Raw genomic sequence first — 13,880 nt, 5'->3', positions numbered from 1 at the left:
TTAATTATTAATCATGATTATTAATGTAGTTCCAGAGATGAATCTATGTACTATTCATATAAGAAAAAAAATGGACAACTATAGGATACCTGTGAAAATGTGATTGTGGAGACATGGCTTAGATGTAAGGAAAAAAATAAAATTTGGATTAGCAGTTTCTGACATTTTTTGTGCCTGGTGTCATCATAACTTTTCCCCATAAGATTTTTTTATGCCCAGTGACATTATAACTTTGTCCCATTACAGTGCCCCACAGCTGCAGGAGACTAGATCAATGGTCCTGTTGGGGTCACTATCTGTGTAGTGTTGGCACGTTCTCTCCAGGTCTCCAATTTCCTTTCAAATTCCCAAAGCGCGCATGGTAGGGTAACCAACAACTCTACATGGCATTCCATCCACATCTGGTTCCCAGTTTGCCAGGTTAGGATTTGACCTCTAAGAAGGAAGGAGCTCATTCAACTGATAGATAAATTAAATAAAATCAGTAGTGGCCATTGTCTCAGAGACTCAAATGCAAAACATTCTAGCTGAAATACTCACAAAAATGTTAGGAACTTGACGGCCCATTCTGCACTAAGACCAAGCTGGGCACCACTGATAGTCACTTGGATGGCTGAACCAGGAACGAGACTAAGTGCTGAGCTTGGAAACGAAGCGCTGGTCATGTGTATCCTGAAAAATAACAATAATAACTTTATTAGAATGGTTATCCTTTTTTTAGGGCTTACAGATTGATTTTAACATTTGGCAGAGTAGAAGATTTTGTGCCAGCATTTCCACTTTGTGGCAAAGGTGCCTGCTGCTTAGCAGATAAGATAAACAGTTCTAGGAGTGTCAAGGAAAAGTACTGGTAGACTGACAAATGCCCGCAAACTGCTGAAGATACTGTAACTTGGAAATGGTGTACTGATGATAGATTTCAACCAGAAGACTCATGCGGGTAGACACAAGCTTACCATTAGAGGATTAATGGCTTGCAGTAATGGAAAACAGGAGTCAAGTGTTTTGTCAGCACAAAAAGATGTATGCCAAAGACATTTCAAAACTAGTCTAGCATCTCCTTCTGAATTGAGGGACATTCGACATGCAGTGTTCCACTGTTAGTCCACCAAAAGGGTACAGTTTTATTAAATTCTAGGGCACAGAAATGAAAACCACCATCATACTCACTGTGTAAAGCTGTATTCCACACTGCCCACTATGGGAATGTGCTCGGTCCCACTGAAACTGGGAATTGTCAGCTGCTGTAGTTTTTCTTGTAGCACAGAAATCCCAATTTCAAGACCTGCAAAGAAAATGAAAGCAGTCAGAGTTACACATTGCGCAAGAACAGTTGAGGATCAGGGCCTTGTGATAAACTTTACTCCTCATGAGATTAATAAAGTTCAGTGATACCATCTTCTAAACAGTCTGGAGCTTGATTTCACCCACAGTTGGAAGAGTTCTAGAAAGTTAATTGACTAGTCAGATTTTTTCCAACATTTCAAAATAAATTTGCTCATGGTTTAGCAGGGCTCCAGTTAGTTTATGATAATAATAATCATATCATATATCATAAATATATATCATATCTTTATATAATACGCTACGGTGGCTGTTCGTTTGTCTGTCCAGGATTTTAAATCACCTGTAGCTTGCAAACTGTTTGACCTATTGACCTGAAATTTGGTACACATATACTACGTGACGTCTACTATTCGCTTTTGGGTGATGATTTTTATTACTCTTTTTATTTTTTATTTTATTTTATTGTAGAATCAACTCTCGGCAGCGTGCAGCATAATCATCCCTACCACCTTCGCCGTCACTTCCCCTACCTCTTCGTATCTTAAATCATTCTTGAGGCAGATTGAAGACTTAAGTGCCTGCTTAAGTGAAAAACTAAGGAAAACATACTAAGTACAGTGGTACCTTGAGATACGAGTTTAATTCGTTCCGTGACCGAGCTCGTAAATCAAAATGCTCGTATCTCAAATCAATTTTCCCCATTGAAATTCATTGAAATGAGATTAATTCATGCCGGCCCCCAAAAAACCACCCCAATTTTTTGTTAAATGTTTTCAACATAAGAAAAATGTATTTATAATGAACAAATATTGTATACAAACAAAATAAAACCTAATACATAAAAGAGAATCTCAAGAAATTAACAGATGTTGGCTAAGCTGATTAGCGTATTGTAATGTTTTTTTCTTTCACTTTTGCTTAACTTAATTTTCTTCTTCACTAGTTTTTTTTTCCTTTTTTGCCACGCTTTCCTCACTTTCATTCTCAAGGTGTTTCAATAGAAACCTATCCAAGGAGCTTTGTTTATTCCTCCCCTTTAGAATGTTTCTGAAATGAGTTAGGCAAGTGTCATTAAATAGCGCCGCTGCACGATCAGTTGCAACTTTTTCAGGGTGTTTCTTTTCTTTAAAGTTCGAAACTTTTTCCCACATTGCAAACACTTCCTTTATCTCACTTTATGAGGTAACCTCCTTCGCCTCTGCCTCCTCCGCGATACCGATCTCCTGCAGAACCTCCGTATGTTGCCGCGTCTGTAGTTCCGTCAACTCCTCCGTCGTCAGTTCCTCAGATTGTGCTGCGACAAGCTCTTTAATGGCTCGTATTTCGAATTTTGGCTTGTAACTCAAGGCAAAAAATCGACCTAGTGACAGCTCGTATCTCAAAAAACGTGCATGTTGGGGCACCCGTATCTCAAGGTACCTCTGTAATTGCAACAAAAACACTGACTAAATCAGTTTTAATGCGAAAAGATCCCAACAGAAAAAGAGAAGAAGCGGACCACTAGGGTGGAGAAAAGAAGAGCTGTTCATGAAGCACATCAGCCTTAGCAAATGAATGCTAAATGTACAGCGAAAAAGTATGTAAACTATGAATACTCAAGTCAAGTGTATTCACTGCACATTATCGTTGCTGGTCATATATATACCCTGTAATCATATCATATAATCATATAATATGATAATAATGAGCACTCTATTGCTCCTTAACCAAATAAGCAATCAGTATTTTATATGGTGCCTGTCACCATGCTGCAGCAAGCACTAATGCAGAAACTCAAAAGGAACCAAATATTTAATCAACATGGACAGAAATGAGTAAGTGCAGGATCCACAGTAGCGCATCCAGGAAGGCATACTAAAGTGACGAAGGATAGACAGAGCAGTCGATACAATAAAAGCAGAACTGTATGTGTAAAATGTCTGTTTTGAAAAGCACAGTGGGGATTGGAATCGTGACACCAATGGATCATTACAAACAGGCATGGAGAGTGAAAAGGCTAAATGGTCATTTGACAAGAGTGAGAATCTTGAAAAGTATTAGAAGACGGGCATCAGATGACCAGCACTGTCCGACAGGTCTTTGATCAGATGAACTGCTGGCATCAATTTAGAGGTAAAACTTCTAAAATAACATTATTCAGAAAGCAAAAAAAAGAATGATTTAATTGCTAAAACAATAATAGAAAACAGGTTTACCATAGTTTAGTCCTTTTTCGGTAATCCGGGCCACAGCACCAGGATTAGTGCAAAGGGACTCTGGGATGATGACTAACAAACCCAAGAACAAAATGTGGAACATCTTTTCTGCAACTCTTCAGCTCTCCTAAAACATAAGAAAATAGGATCACAAACCTTTAAGGGTGTAAAGCATGCCAAGGAGTTGACACAAATGCAAATAATTCTTCTGATTTTATTTTACTTTATAGTCTAATGACTTTTCCATCACTGCCAATCCAACCACTGTTGTGTTTCCTTGTTTCCGATGTTGGCAGAATTGACTTTCATTTTTTGCAACGCCACAACAGAGTTAAAGGGTCTAGATCGGGGTGGGCAAAGTCAGTCCTGGAGGGCTGCAGTGGCTGCAGGTTTTTGTTCCAACCCAATTGCTTAATTAAAAAATCAATTGTTGTCAATAATTTAATTTCATGGCTTGTTAGTGCTTTAACTCTGCCATGTCAGGTCACTCTCATATCCTAGATTTTTTTTCCTTTCTAAGGATATCATCCAAATAATTTGAAGTCTAAAACCGGATAAGTAATTCTCAGTCCTTCACTTTTTGCTCTTAACTTTCCTTCCAATTATTTAATTAAACCAAATAGTGCACAATAAATATTCACAGGTGTAAATGGAAACAAGATAAATGAAAAACTGCTCGTTTCTTTTGTCATTTGTATCTTATTGCTAATAAGGAGCCATTAAAAACCGAGACTACAGCTGTTTAAGACTAAAATAAGCAATAAGGGTCCAAAATCTTAACGAGTGAGACAACTAAAGTGAAGCAGAAGTGTTACTTGAGCAATATGTGCTTCTCATTAAGCAGTTGGGTTGGAACAAAAACCCACAGCCACTGCGGCCCTCCAGATATGACTTTGCCCACCCCTGGTCTAGATCATAACTGTCCTGGTCAAGGCAGTTTCAGATTAACATTAAGTGAGATGTATGGAGGGTGCCATTACTGGTAGCATTACTGTCTCGCAATAAGGGGACCAAGATTTCTATCCTGGGAACTCCCTGTGTGGAGTCTGCATGTTTTCACATGAGTTTCCTCCAGGTGCTCTGTTTTCCTCCCACAGTTCAAAGACATGCAGGTTAAGTAAACTGGCCTTAGCGTGTGTTTGGTGTGTGTGCTTGAGTGTAAGTGTGTTTGACCTGTGATGGACTGGCGCCCTGTCTTGAGTTTGTTCCTGTCTTGTGTCCTGTGATACCTGAGAAAACTCCAGCTTCCCCCCGCAACCCTAGTCTAGACTCAGATTATGGGGTGGGAGGCCACCCAGCCACACGGGTTAGCTATCAAACAGTCAGTTAGTGCCCTAAAAAGCTTGGCCTAGGCCGCAAAATAACTTAGCACCAGCACTGCAGGTTAGAATGCAGTATGTCAAGATGCCTGGCACTACAGCACGATTGTTTAATCTTAGACTAGAATGCCAAAGGTATGTTTTTCCACACCCAAACAATTCCTTCCTAACCCGAGCCTTTCATTGTTCCCCTTTTCTGCCTTTCCATGTAGGTATAGCTTGGGCAGACTCATGCTGACTGTTGATGCAGCTTAATATTGATCATATCAACAAATGTCATTAGATCCTTCGATGTTAACCTGATGGTGAATGCTTAGAGACTTTTATAAAGGAACACTCCACCCAAAAATTAAATTTGTTTAATATGTTGCTTACCTCCTGTAGTTTGTAGTGGCACCCAAAAAAAAATTAAACTCATGTTTTCATGGAGAAAACAGGTAGCAAAGATTCTAACACAATGGGCCCTTTGCCATCACAAGTTGAATAATTGTATGCTTTGCACATATGGAGCTCGAGTGAATTCTCTGCATTGCTCCCTTCCACTCCTTTTCTGATATGTTGAGTGAGAGATCATTTTCCTACTGTCCTCTTGGATCTTTGAAAGGGAGGGACTGTAAAATGGTTTTATATATTGCAGAAATGCTGTTTGAGTCCTCGAAACTGAGCAATATTTTTTCCAGCACAGAGGAAGGTGGGAGATGAGGAAAATCGGGGAGGTTCTGTTTAAAAAAGTTTCTAATTTGAAGATAGTGAAAGAAATGTGTTGCTGGAAAGTTAAATTTGAAATGTAATTGTTCATAGGATGCAAAGATGTTGTCTATGTAAAGATCTCTAAGTGATTTCATCCCAAATGTTTTCCAGATATTAAAAAATGCATATGTTTGCGAGGGTTGAAAAAGGTGGTTCTCGTGCAGAGGTGCCACAGATAAAAGATTCTCTATCTTAATATGCCTCCTACATTGGTTCCATATTCTGAGTGAGTGAAGCACAATTGGGTTGTTAGTATATTGGTAATAACTTGCATTTATAGGGGCACAAAGCAGGGAATATAAAGAACTACTGCAGGATTTTATTTCTATTGCGGTCCAAGCCTGTGTATGTTCATCTATTTGTGTCCACGTCCAGGTTTTTGTAGCTTGTATGTTTGCTGCCCAGTAATAAAACTGAAAGTTAGGTAGAACCATGCCACCTTCTGCCTTAGGTCTTTGCAGGGTCGCTCTTTGGATACGTGGATGTTTTAAGTTCCAAATAAATGAGGTTATGGTTGAATCTAATTGCTTAAAAATGATTTATTGATGTATATTTGAATGTTTTGAAATAAAAGGAGAAGCTTAGGAAGGATATTCATCTTAACAATGTTAATTCTTCCAGCTAGAGTGAGATGAAGGGTTGACCATCTATGCAAGTCTTGCTTAATTTTTTCCATACAGACGGCAAAATTTTGTTGATAAAGCACTTTATTTTTACTTGTGATGTTTACCCCTAGGTATTTAAACTGATCTGCAATGATAAAAGGGAAGGTGTCCAATCTAATATCGTATGCTTGAGAATTCACTGGGAAGAGCACACTTTTATTCAAATTAATACTGAGATCAGAAATCTTTGAAAATTCTGTAAGTGCTGTTAGGACTGCAGGCATAGTATTTTGTGGGTCTGATACAGTATATACTGTACATTACCATATCATCTGCATAAAGAAAAATTTTCTGTTCAAGTCCTTCTCCGATGATCCACTTATTTGATAAGAATTTCGACAGTGAACTGCTAGTGGTCCAATGGCGATTGCAAAAAGTAGTGGTGACAAGGGGCATCCTTGTCTGGTACCACGTTCTAGTTTAAAGTAGTCTGAATAATGTTGTTAATACAATCTGAAGCTTCTGGATTGGTATACAGTAGTTTGACCCATGCACAAATGTTCGGACCAAACCCAAATTTCTCTAATGTAGTGAAAAGGTAGTTCCATTCAATCATATCAAATGCTTTTTCTGAATCCAATGATAATAATACGTCTGGGATGTTTGACTTTGCAGGTGAATATATTGCATTAAACAGGTGTCGAAGATTGGAAGCTAAGTGTTGGCCTTTAATAAATCCAGTTTGATCGTGTGATATTACCGAAGGCAGCACTTTCTCCATCCTTCTAGCTAGGACTTTGGAGAGTATCTTAACATCATTATTTAGAAGTGAAATTGGTCTGTATGATCCACATTGTAATAAGTCCTTATTTTGTTTAGGAAAGATGGTGATAAATGCTTGGCAAAAAGTTTGAGGTAGAATTTGATTGTCTCTAGCTTCTGTAAATGTTGCAAATAAGAGGGGAGCTAGCTGAGTGGAGAATTTCTTATAAAATTCGACAGGGTAGCCATCAGGGCCTGCTGCTTTCCCACTCTGAAGTGACTTTATAGCATCTAGTAATTCTGATAACGCCAAAGGTTTATCCAATTCCTCTGCACTAAGAGTATCTATTTGTGGTATCTGTAATGCATCCAGAAATACATTAGATTGTGTTTTGTCTTCTTTAAACGCAGTAGAATATAAGGATTTATAGTAGTCTTTAAATGTGTGCATTTTGTCTCTGTTCGTGTTGGTGATTGCTGGGATTGCATTACGAAATTTTTGCTTGTGGATTTGTTGAGATAAGAGCTTATTAGCTTTCTCTCCGTGTTCATAGTAATGATGTCTTGATTTAAAAATGAGTTGTTCAGTTTCTTTAGTTGTTAAGAGGTTGAGCTCTGAATGCAGAGCCTGCCTTTTCCTATAAAGAGCCTCACTTGGACACCTGGCATGTTCTTGATCTATTCTAGTAATTTCGCTGGGTAGCTCTGATACCTTCTTGATTTCTAATTTATTTCTGTGGGAAAGATATGAAATAATCTCTCCTCTTAAGAAGGCCTTCAGGGTTCCCAGAGTATTCCTGCAGAGATCTCTGAGGATGTATTTGTCTCTAGAAAAAAACTGATTTGTTTTGTTATAAATTCTGTACAGTTCTTGTCTGCTAATAAAAGTGGGTTAAGATGCCATCTGCGAGATGAGTATTTGGAGTATAATGATTTTAGCTCCAAGATCAGAGGGGCATAGTCGGAAATAACAATCGCGTCGTACTTGCAAGATTTAATCGTAGGCAAGAAATTATAATCTATAAAGAAATAATCAGTTGTTGAATAGCAATGATGCACTGGTGAGTAGAAGGAATATGTTCTTGAGTTTGGGTTTAGAAACCTCCAGGGGTCAGTTACAAACTGTGTAATTGTCTTTGCAGTGTTTGATGTCATCACCCCTGTGAAAGGAGACCTACTGTATCTAAGAGTGGATTTAAAACACAATTAAAGTCCCCAGCCATTATAGTTTTATGAGTGTTTGCATTGGGAATGGATGCAAATACATTTAGCATGAATTCCCTATCATCCACATTTGGTTCATAAACTTGCATAAAAATCACTTTACAGTAAATAAATTGCCCATGGCAATCACAAATCTCCCTTCAGGATCAGATACTACATCTGATACCACAAATGAGACTGTTCTATGTATAAGAATTCCCACACCTCTAGTTTTCTTTGTAAAGCTGGAATGGAACATTTGGCCAGTCCAATCTTTTTACAGCTGGTACTGTTCCTTGCTTAATAAGTGGGTCTCCTGTAAAAATACTATTTTAGCATTTAGAGCTGTTAGTTGAGATAATACTTTCTTTCTCTTTAATTTGTGATTCAGGCCTTTAACATTCCAGCTCACAAAGTTAACTGTCCCATCATGGAGACATTGATTTTAAATTTTTGATGTAATTTTGTAGTCTTAACTGGAAGTGAGACAGCTTTGACCTTAATTTCCAATTTTCCCACGAGTTATTGCCATGCAGCCTATTTTTACGTTGGCAATTATAATTATAAGGATTGAAAGGATAGATTAGATACAGCTTGCTCTCTTTCTCTCCCCACCTTATCCCCCCCCCCCCCCCCACCCCATTTTGCCTCCCCACGTGAGGCTGTACCCCACTTCACAAAGTCCCAGTCCTCTGACAGGTAGGTTTCTTGACCTGTGAATGAGGGGGAGAGGCCTCCTGATGGATGTTTTGGTTTTGATTGAAAGGGGCACATTTTAGCAACCAAAATTGTGTTTCCTGTCTGGATTAGTTATTTGGTGCTGATGGTAAATTAGTGATATGTTAGGTGGAAGCTTGTCCATAAAGTTGTTAATGGAGATGGTCGATAATTTCACAGCAGACAGCACTGTTTTTCAAAACTAACATTATAGATCAGGGGTGGCCAACTCCCATCCTGGATAGCCACTGTTGCTACAGGTTTTCATTCTACTGACTTTTTAAATTAGTGACTAATTTTTTGCTATTAATTAACTTCATTTAGTTGATTTGCTACCCTTTAAATCAGAGCTGAGCAACGTTGGTCCTGGAGGCCAGCAATGGTTTCAGATTTTTGTATCAACCCAATTGCTTCATGAGAAATCATTCAGTGGTGATGAAGTACATACTGCTCAACTGACTTTTTTGTGCTTCATTTTAGTTGTCTCGACTGTCAAGAATTTGAACCTCTGATTGCTTTAGTCTTAAACACATATATTCCTTGTTTTAACTGCTTCTAATAAGGAGAAATAAGATGCAAATGACAAAGGAAGCAGCATTTCTACATCTGGCTTGTTTCCATTTCCACCCGTGTGTATTCATCATATTCACTATTTGGTTTAATTAAGTACTCAGAAGAAAACTGAAGAGAAAATGAAGAACTGAAAAGTACTCATCCGTTTTAGGCTTTAAATCACTTGGATGGTACATGAAAGAAAAAAAAATCAGTGATTTGAGAATGGACTGACATGATAAAGTTAAAACACTAACAAGCCATGAAATTAAATAAGATCTGTTATTGGTGAGGATCGACTTTTAATTAAGTAACTGCACTGGAGCAAAAACCTGCAGGCACTGCGGCTCTCCAGGATCAGAGTTGGCCACCTTGATATAGATATTAGAAAGTGCATAAAATCACTTCTGTATTACAGACAAGATTGTCAATGACACTGCCTCCTAATCCCCTCATTGATGACAGTTGATGGCAAAATGCAGCTAAGTAGTGGTAACAACAGGGCTTGTGTTAGTAATTTCCATGAAGGAAGTGCCCAGAACGCCCTGATGGTAGATCCTTCCCTGTGAGAAAAGTTTGGATGAAAACAAGCCATCCAGTCTAACATAGTTTGTTGATCTTTATTCACTTAACAATTTAAAAACACTGTCAAGTTTTTATCTTGATGGTCCCTGAGCTACTATTGTCTACTACACTACTGTATGTCTAGTCCACGTGTTTGTTATTCTTTGGTTTTATTCCTATGTACAACTGAGCTCTTTATGCTACTGTGTAATGATTTGTTAATCACTTGCATCTGAAGGGTACACCTGATTCATATCCTGATCGATTTAATTGATGACTAAGCCACAGTTGAACATTTCAGAATTGCAGTGAACAGGGAATAACCCTAGACAAGACAACTGTTCATGACAGGCTACACTCATGGACATGCTTATAAGTACTTATTTATGCTGTTACACGTGTGCACACAGAAGATAGTTTAAGGGCTCGGAAAATTATAATCTGCTCCCAGAAAACCAGAGCCACTAATCTTATCTTCCTCTCCCTGCAGACCAGAAGATTGACAACCATGACACCTCTTTGCATATTTGCATTACACTTATTTAGAGATGCTATTCAGTGTTCCAGCACAGAAAACTTACCTGGAGAAAACTAACATGGACATTGGCAGAGTGTACAAACTCAACACGATCACTTGGGTCTCTACAGCTATGCTGTGTGACCTTGTTCTCTGTATTATATTATATTACATTACATCATACTAACTGTGTAAGCCCTTGCTGTAAAAAGCCTGGTGTCCTAGAAACTATTGAAATTGTCAGGAAAAAAAAAACTGAAATATCAGTTGTCAGGTAATTGAAAGGAATTACTCTCGGCATCTCTCTCTGCTAGGAGGTTTCATTTTGCCAATATGCTTGCATCATTTGTGCATTAACGGCAGGAGGAATAGTAAAAGGGATACCATTTTGCCGACGTGCTCCCCTCGCTTGTGTATCCTCGAAGCTGGAGCCCTTAGCCTGACTCCACCACTCACTTCCAGGCCAGACAGACACACACACTTCCACACGTAGATATTATTATATTATATTATGGGCGGCACGGTGGCGCAATGAGTAGCGCTGCTGCCTCACAGTTGGGGGACCTGGGTTCGCTTCCCGGGTCCTCCCTGCGTGGAGTTTGCATGTTCTCCCCGTGTCTGCGTGGGTTTCCTCCCACAGTCCAAAGACATGCCGGTTAGGTGGATTGGCGATTCTAAATTGGCCCTAGTGTGTGCTTGGTGTGTGGGTGTGTTTGTGTGTGTCCTGTGGTGGGTTGGCACCCTGCCCGGGATTGGTTCCTGCCTTGTGCCCTGTGTTGGCTGGGATTGGCTCCAGCAGACCCCCGTGACCCTGTGTTTGGATTCAGCGGATTGGGAAATGGATGGATGGATATTATATTATATTATAGATGCAACTGGAGACTGTTACCAATAAGAGGTTGACCAGGTACATCTGTCCAACTTAGCATGTTGGCGCTACAACCTTCAATAGCAAATACAGATTTATAATTTATTAATTTTCTGTGTCTATTTGATCAAATTCAATTTTGTGTGAAATGTGGGGATGTAGATCCATTAGCCTTGTCAATGTGTCCCATAATGAAGCTCAGACACTTGCTTGACTATCCAGGGATTGGGGTATCATCAAGCGCCATGAGGAAGTGACACACGTTCAACGGTCAAGGGGTTTGGGGGATTGGAGACTCCCATGAAGTAATACGTGTCGGCACACGGCTAAGCAATGAAACACAGTTGGCGAGCTTTGTCTCCCAAAAAACATCTACACTGCAGTTCATAAACAGATGCACTGTACAGATTAAACTGCAGTTGTACAGATAAAACTGCAGTGCTACTGCCAGGACCACCATCAGGAAAGATGTGCTGATTGCAAGCAGCATCCAATTCAGTCCCCCTTGCCCTCCCCCGGCAAAAATGTCAATCAAACCTCAAAATCAGTGACGCTTCATGATCAGGGCTTGCACAGAAATCAATACTAGAACTTGCCCTTCTTACAGAACACTGCAAGGTCCAATTTCCATATTCTTAAAAAAAGTTATTTGCCTTTATGAATGCTCTGCCCACAGCAAGGAACACGTGAAAACATGAATTTCTCTGGCTTATTCACAGGTGACAATTCCGTATGCAAGGCTTTTCATATCATAGAACAGGAGCACTAACTAATAAATTACCTACAAATGATGGCACACTGCAAGACACCAACTGCACCATGACATATCTGGGCAACGCACATCACACAGTTTTGGCAAATCACAACACAGCCTTCTTTTTTGTCGCACCCCTGGGATGTGGGCACCCCAGTTTGGGAACCCCTACTCTAGGGAGTCCACCAATCCATCTAACTTAGTGTCATCTGGAAACATAACAAACTGGTTCGTTATCATTCTATACTAACAACTCACTGAAAATATAAAAGGCTGTAAGGTCACAAAAGCATGAAAAGTAAAGTTAAAATTTGTTGGAATTTATACTAGCCTCGAACCCAGCATTCTTATCCATTCCTTCACCCATCCCCTTCTAAACCTGCTTAATGTAATTCAGGGTTGCACAGGTAGAGAGAATTTCACAGTAGGATTATTAAAATTATACAAAATAATTTTACAATAATTACAGAAGATTTTTCGACAAAGTAAACTGCATTCTCACCTCTAAGATGCTCCTCAACACAGCTGCTGTTGGACACGACTTCAAGGCCATATATATATACTGTGAATGTGTCCAAAAGTTGGGATGCATGGGCGGTACAAGGACGCTGCACAATTAACAATGCACACTTCTTTTTTTCTGTTTTGACCCTTGGTCTAGATTATGCAATAACATTTCCAATAATCAGTTATCACTTGTTTCTGTAGATATTACAACAATTCTTCATTTCATTATGAGATTTTTAAAGGGCTATCAGCACAAGTCTATTTATACTCTTGTGCTGTTAATGGTCTTCTGTAAAATTCTGGCTTGCTGCCTTTTAATTTATAACACTATTGGAACAGTGCACTGATGGATATGATTATGCTGGATCTGCAAGACTTCAAATATTGACCAAACCTGGCTTGGTGTTACTCAATGTGTGCTCTGTCCTGGAGCAACGTCCCCAGGGGTGTATGGTGTTAGCTGCTTAATGCCTCTGTTTGATACAAGCTGGACACTTAATGTGAATACTGCACTCTATAGCCCACCTAGAGTTAATTAGTAATAAGTAGTTTATAAAACCACATACAAGCTGGACACATTCCTTTCGAAACATTGTTTAGTTAATCTTGTGTTTATTAATCAAGCATGCCACACTTTGAATTGCTTAGATTCTATGGATATGTGTCTGGTCCCAAAGCACTTGATATTCGTGCTACGTGACCCTTAACATCATGGCAGCCAAAGTATAAAGGATGGTCACAGAGATGTGTCTTAACTTTGAAACATTAAGAGGAAACTCAACTAAAAAAAAAAAATGGGCATCCTTTGTCTAGTTTTAAATCTTATGCTCTTGACTGCTTTTTAATAGCACTTCTTACGCTGCTAAAATCAGTTTTTGGAAGTGAAAGGTGGAATAAACCCAGCCTATTGCTGGCTAACCAGAAGCTGGTGTTCTCTTCAATGAATCACTTCTGAATTTTGAGAAAATGTCTTATTGCAAATGTCTGATAGAGAGGAGATGATTTAATCTTTCAATCAAAGCTAAGCACAGACCAGAATCAAAATTTATAACCAGAACTGTTCTTTACCTAATCGTTTTTTTAATTACTGAAACACATACTAGGAAAGGCCCTGCAGGAGTTAAGTGGTCTTAACGTTAAGACACATGCCACGTCCCACAGTCATCTTTTAAATCATGTTTATTATGAATTCACAGGTCACATGACATGCTCATCATGTGCTTAACTACCAGACAACATCATAATAACTAGAAGCACAAAATGGAAGCACCGTTAAAACA

At 39.0% G+C, this 13,880-nt stretch overlaps 1 protein-coding gene across 2 annotated transcripts in view; it reads right to left on the bottom strand.

Moving 5' to 3' along the window:
• LOC114659343 (lipopolysaccharide-binding protein-like) overlaps positions 1-12,635 on the bottom strand; it is a 30,317-nt gene extending 17,682 nt beyond the window's left edge. The window contains exons 1-4 of one of the 2 annotated variants that reach the window (XM_051932824.1): positions 12,596-12,635; positions 3,483-3,609; positions 1,171-1,285; positions 541-672 (exon numbers count right to left, since the gene is read on the bottom strand). In XM_051932824.1, the coding sequence (XP_051788784.1) occupies positions 541-672; positions 1,171-1,285; positions 3,483-3,585 (350 nt within the window). In that variant the 5' untranslated portion in view covers positions 3,586-3,609; positions 12,596-12,635. Of the gene's footprint in view, positions 1-540; positions 673-1,170; positions 1,286-3,482; positions 3,640-12,595 lie in introns of those variants that run through there. The other variant, XM_028811779.2, reaches the window with a different exon arrangement.
• Positions 12,636-13,880: the final 1,245 nt, after the last annotated feature.

This window comes from Erpetoichthys calabaricus, chromosome 10 (assembly GCF_900747795.2).
Source record: "Erpetoichthys calabaricus chromosome 10, fErpCal1.3, whole genome shotgun sequence".
NCBI lineage: Eukaryota > Metazoa > Chordata > Cladistia > Polypteriformes > Polypteridae > Erpetoichthys > Erpetoichthys calabaricus.
The sequence above is the reverse complement of the archived record's forward strand: the minus strand, read 5'-3'. Positions and strand labels throughout refer to the sequence as shown.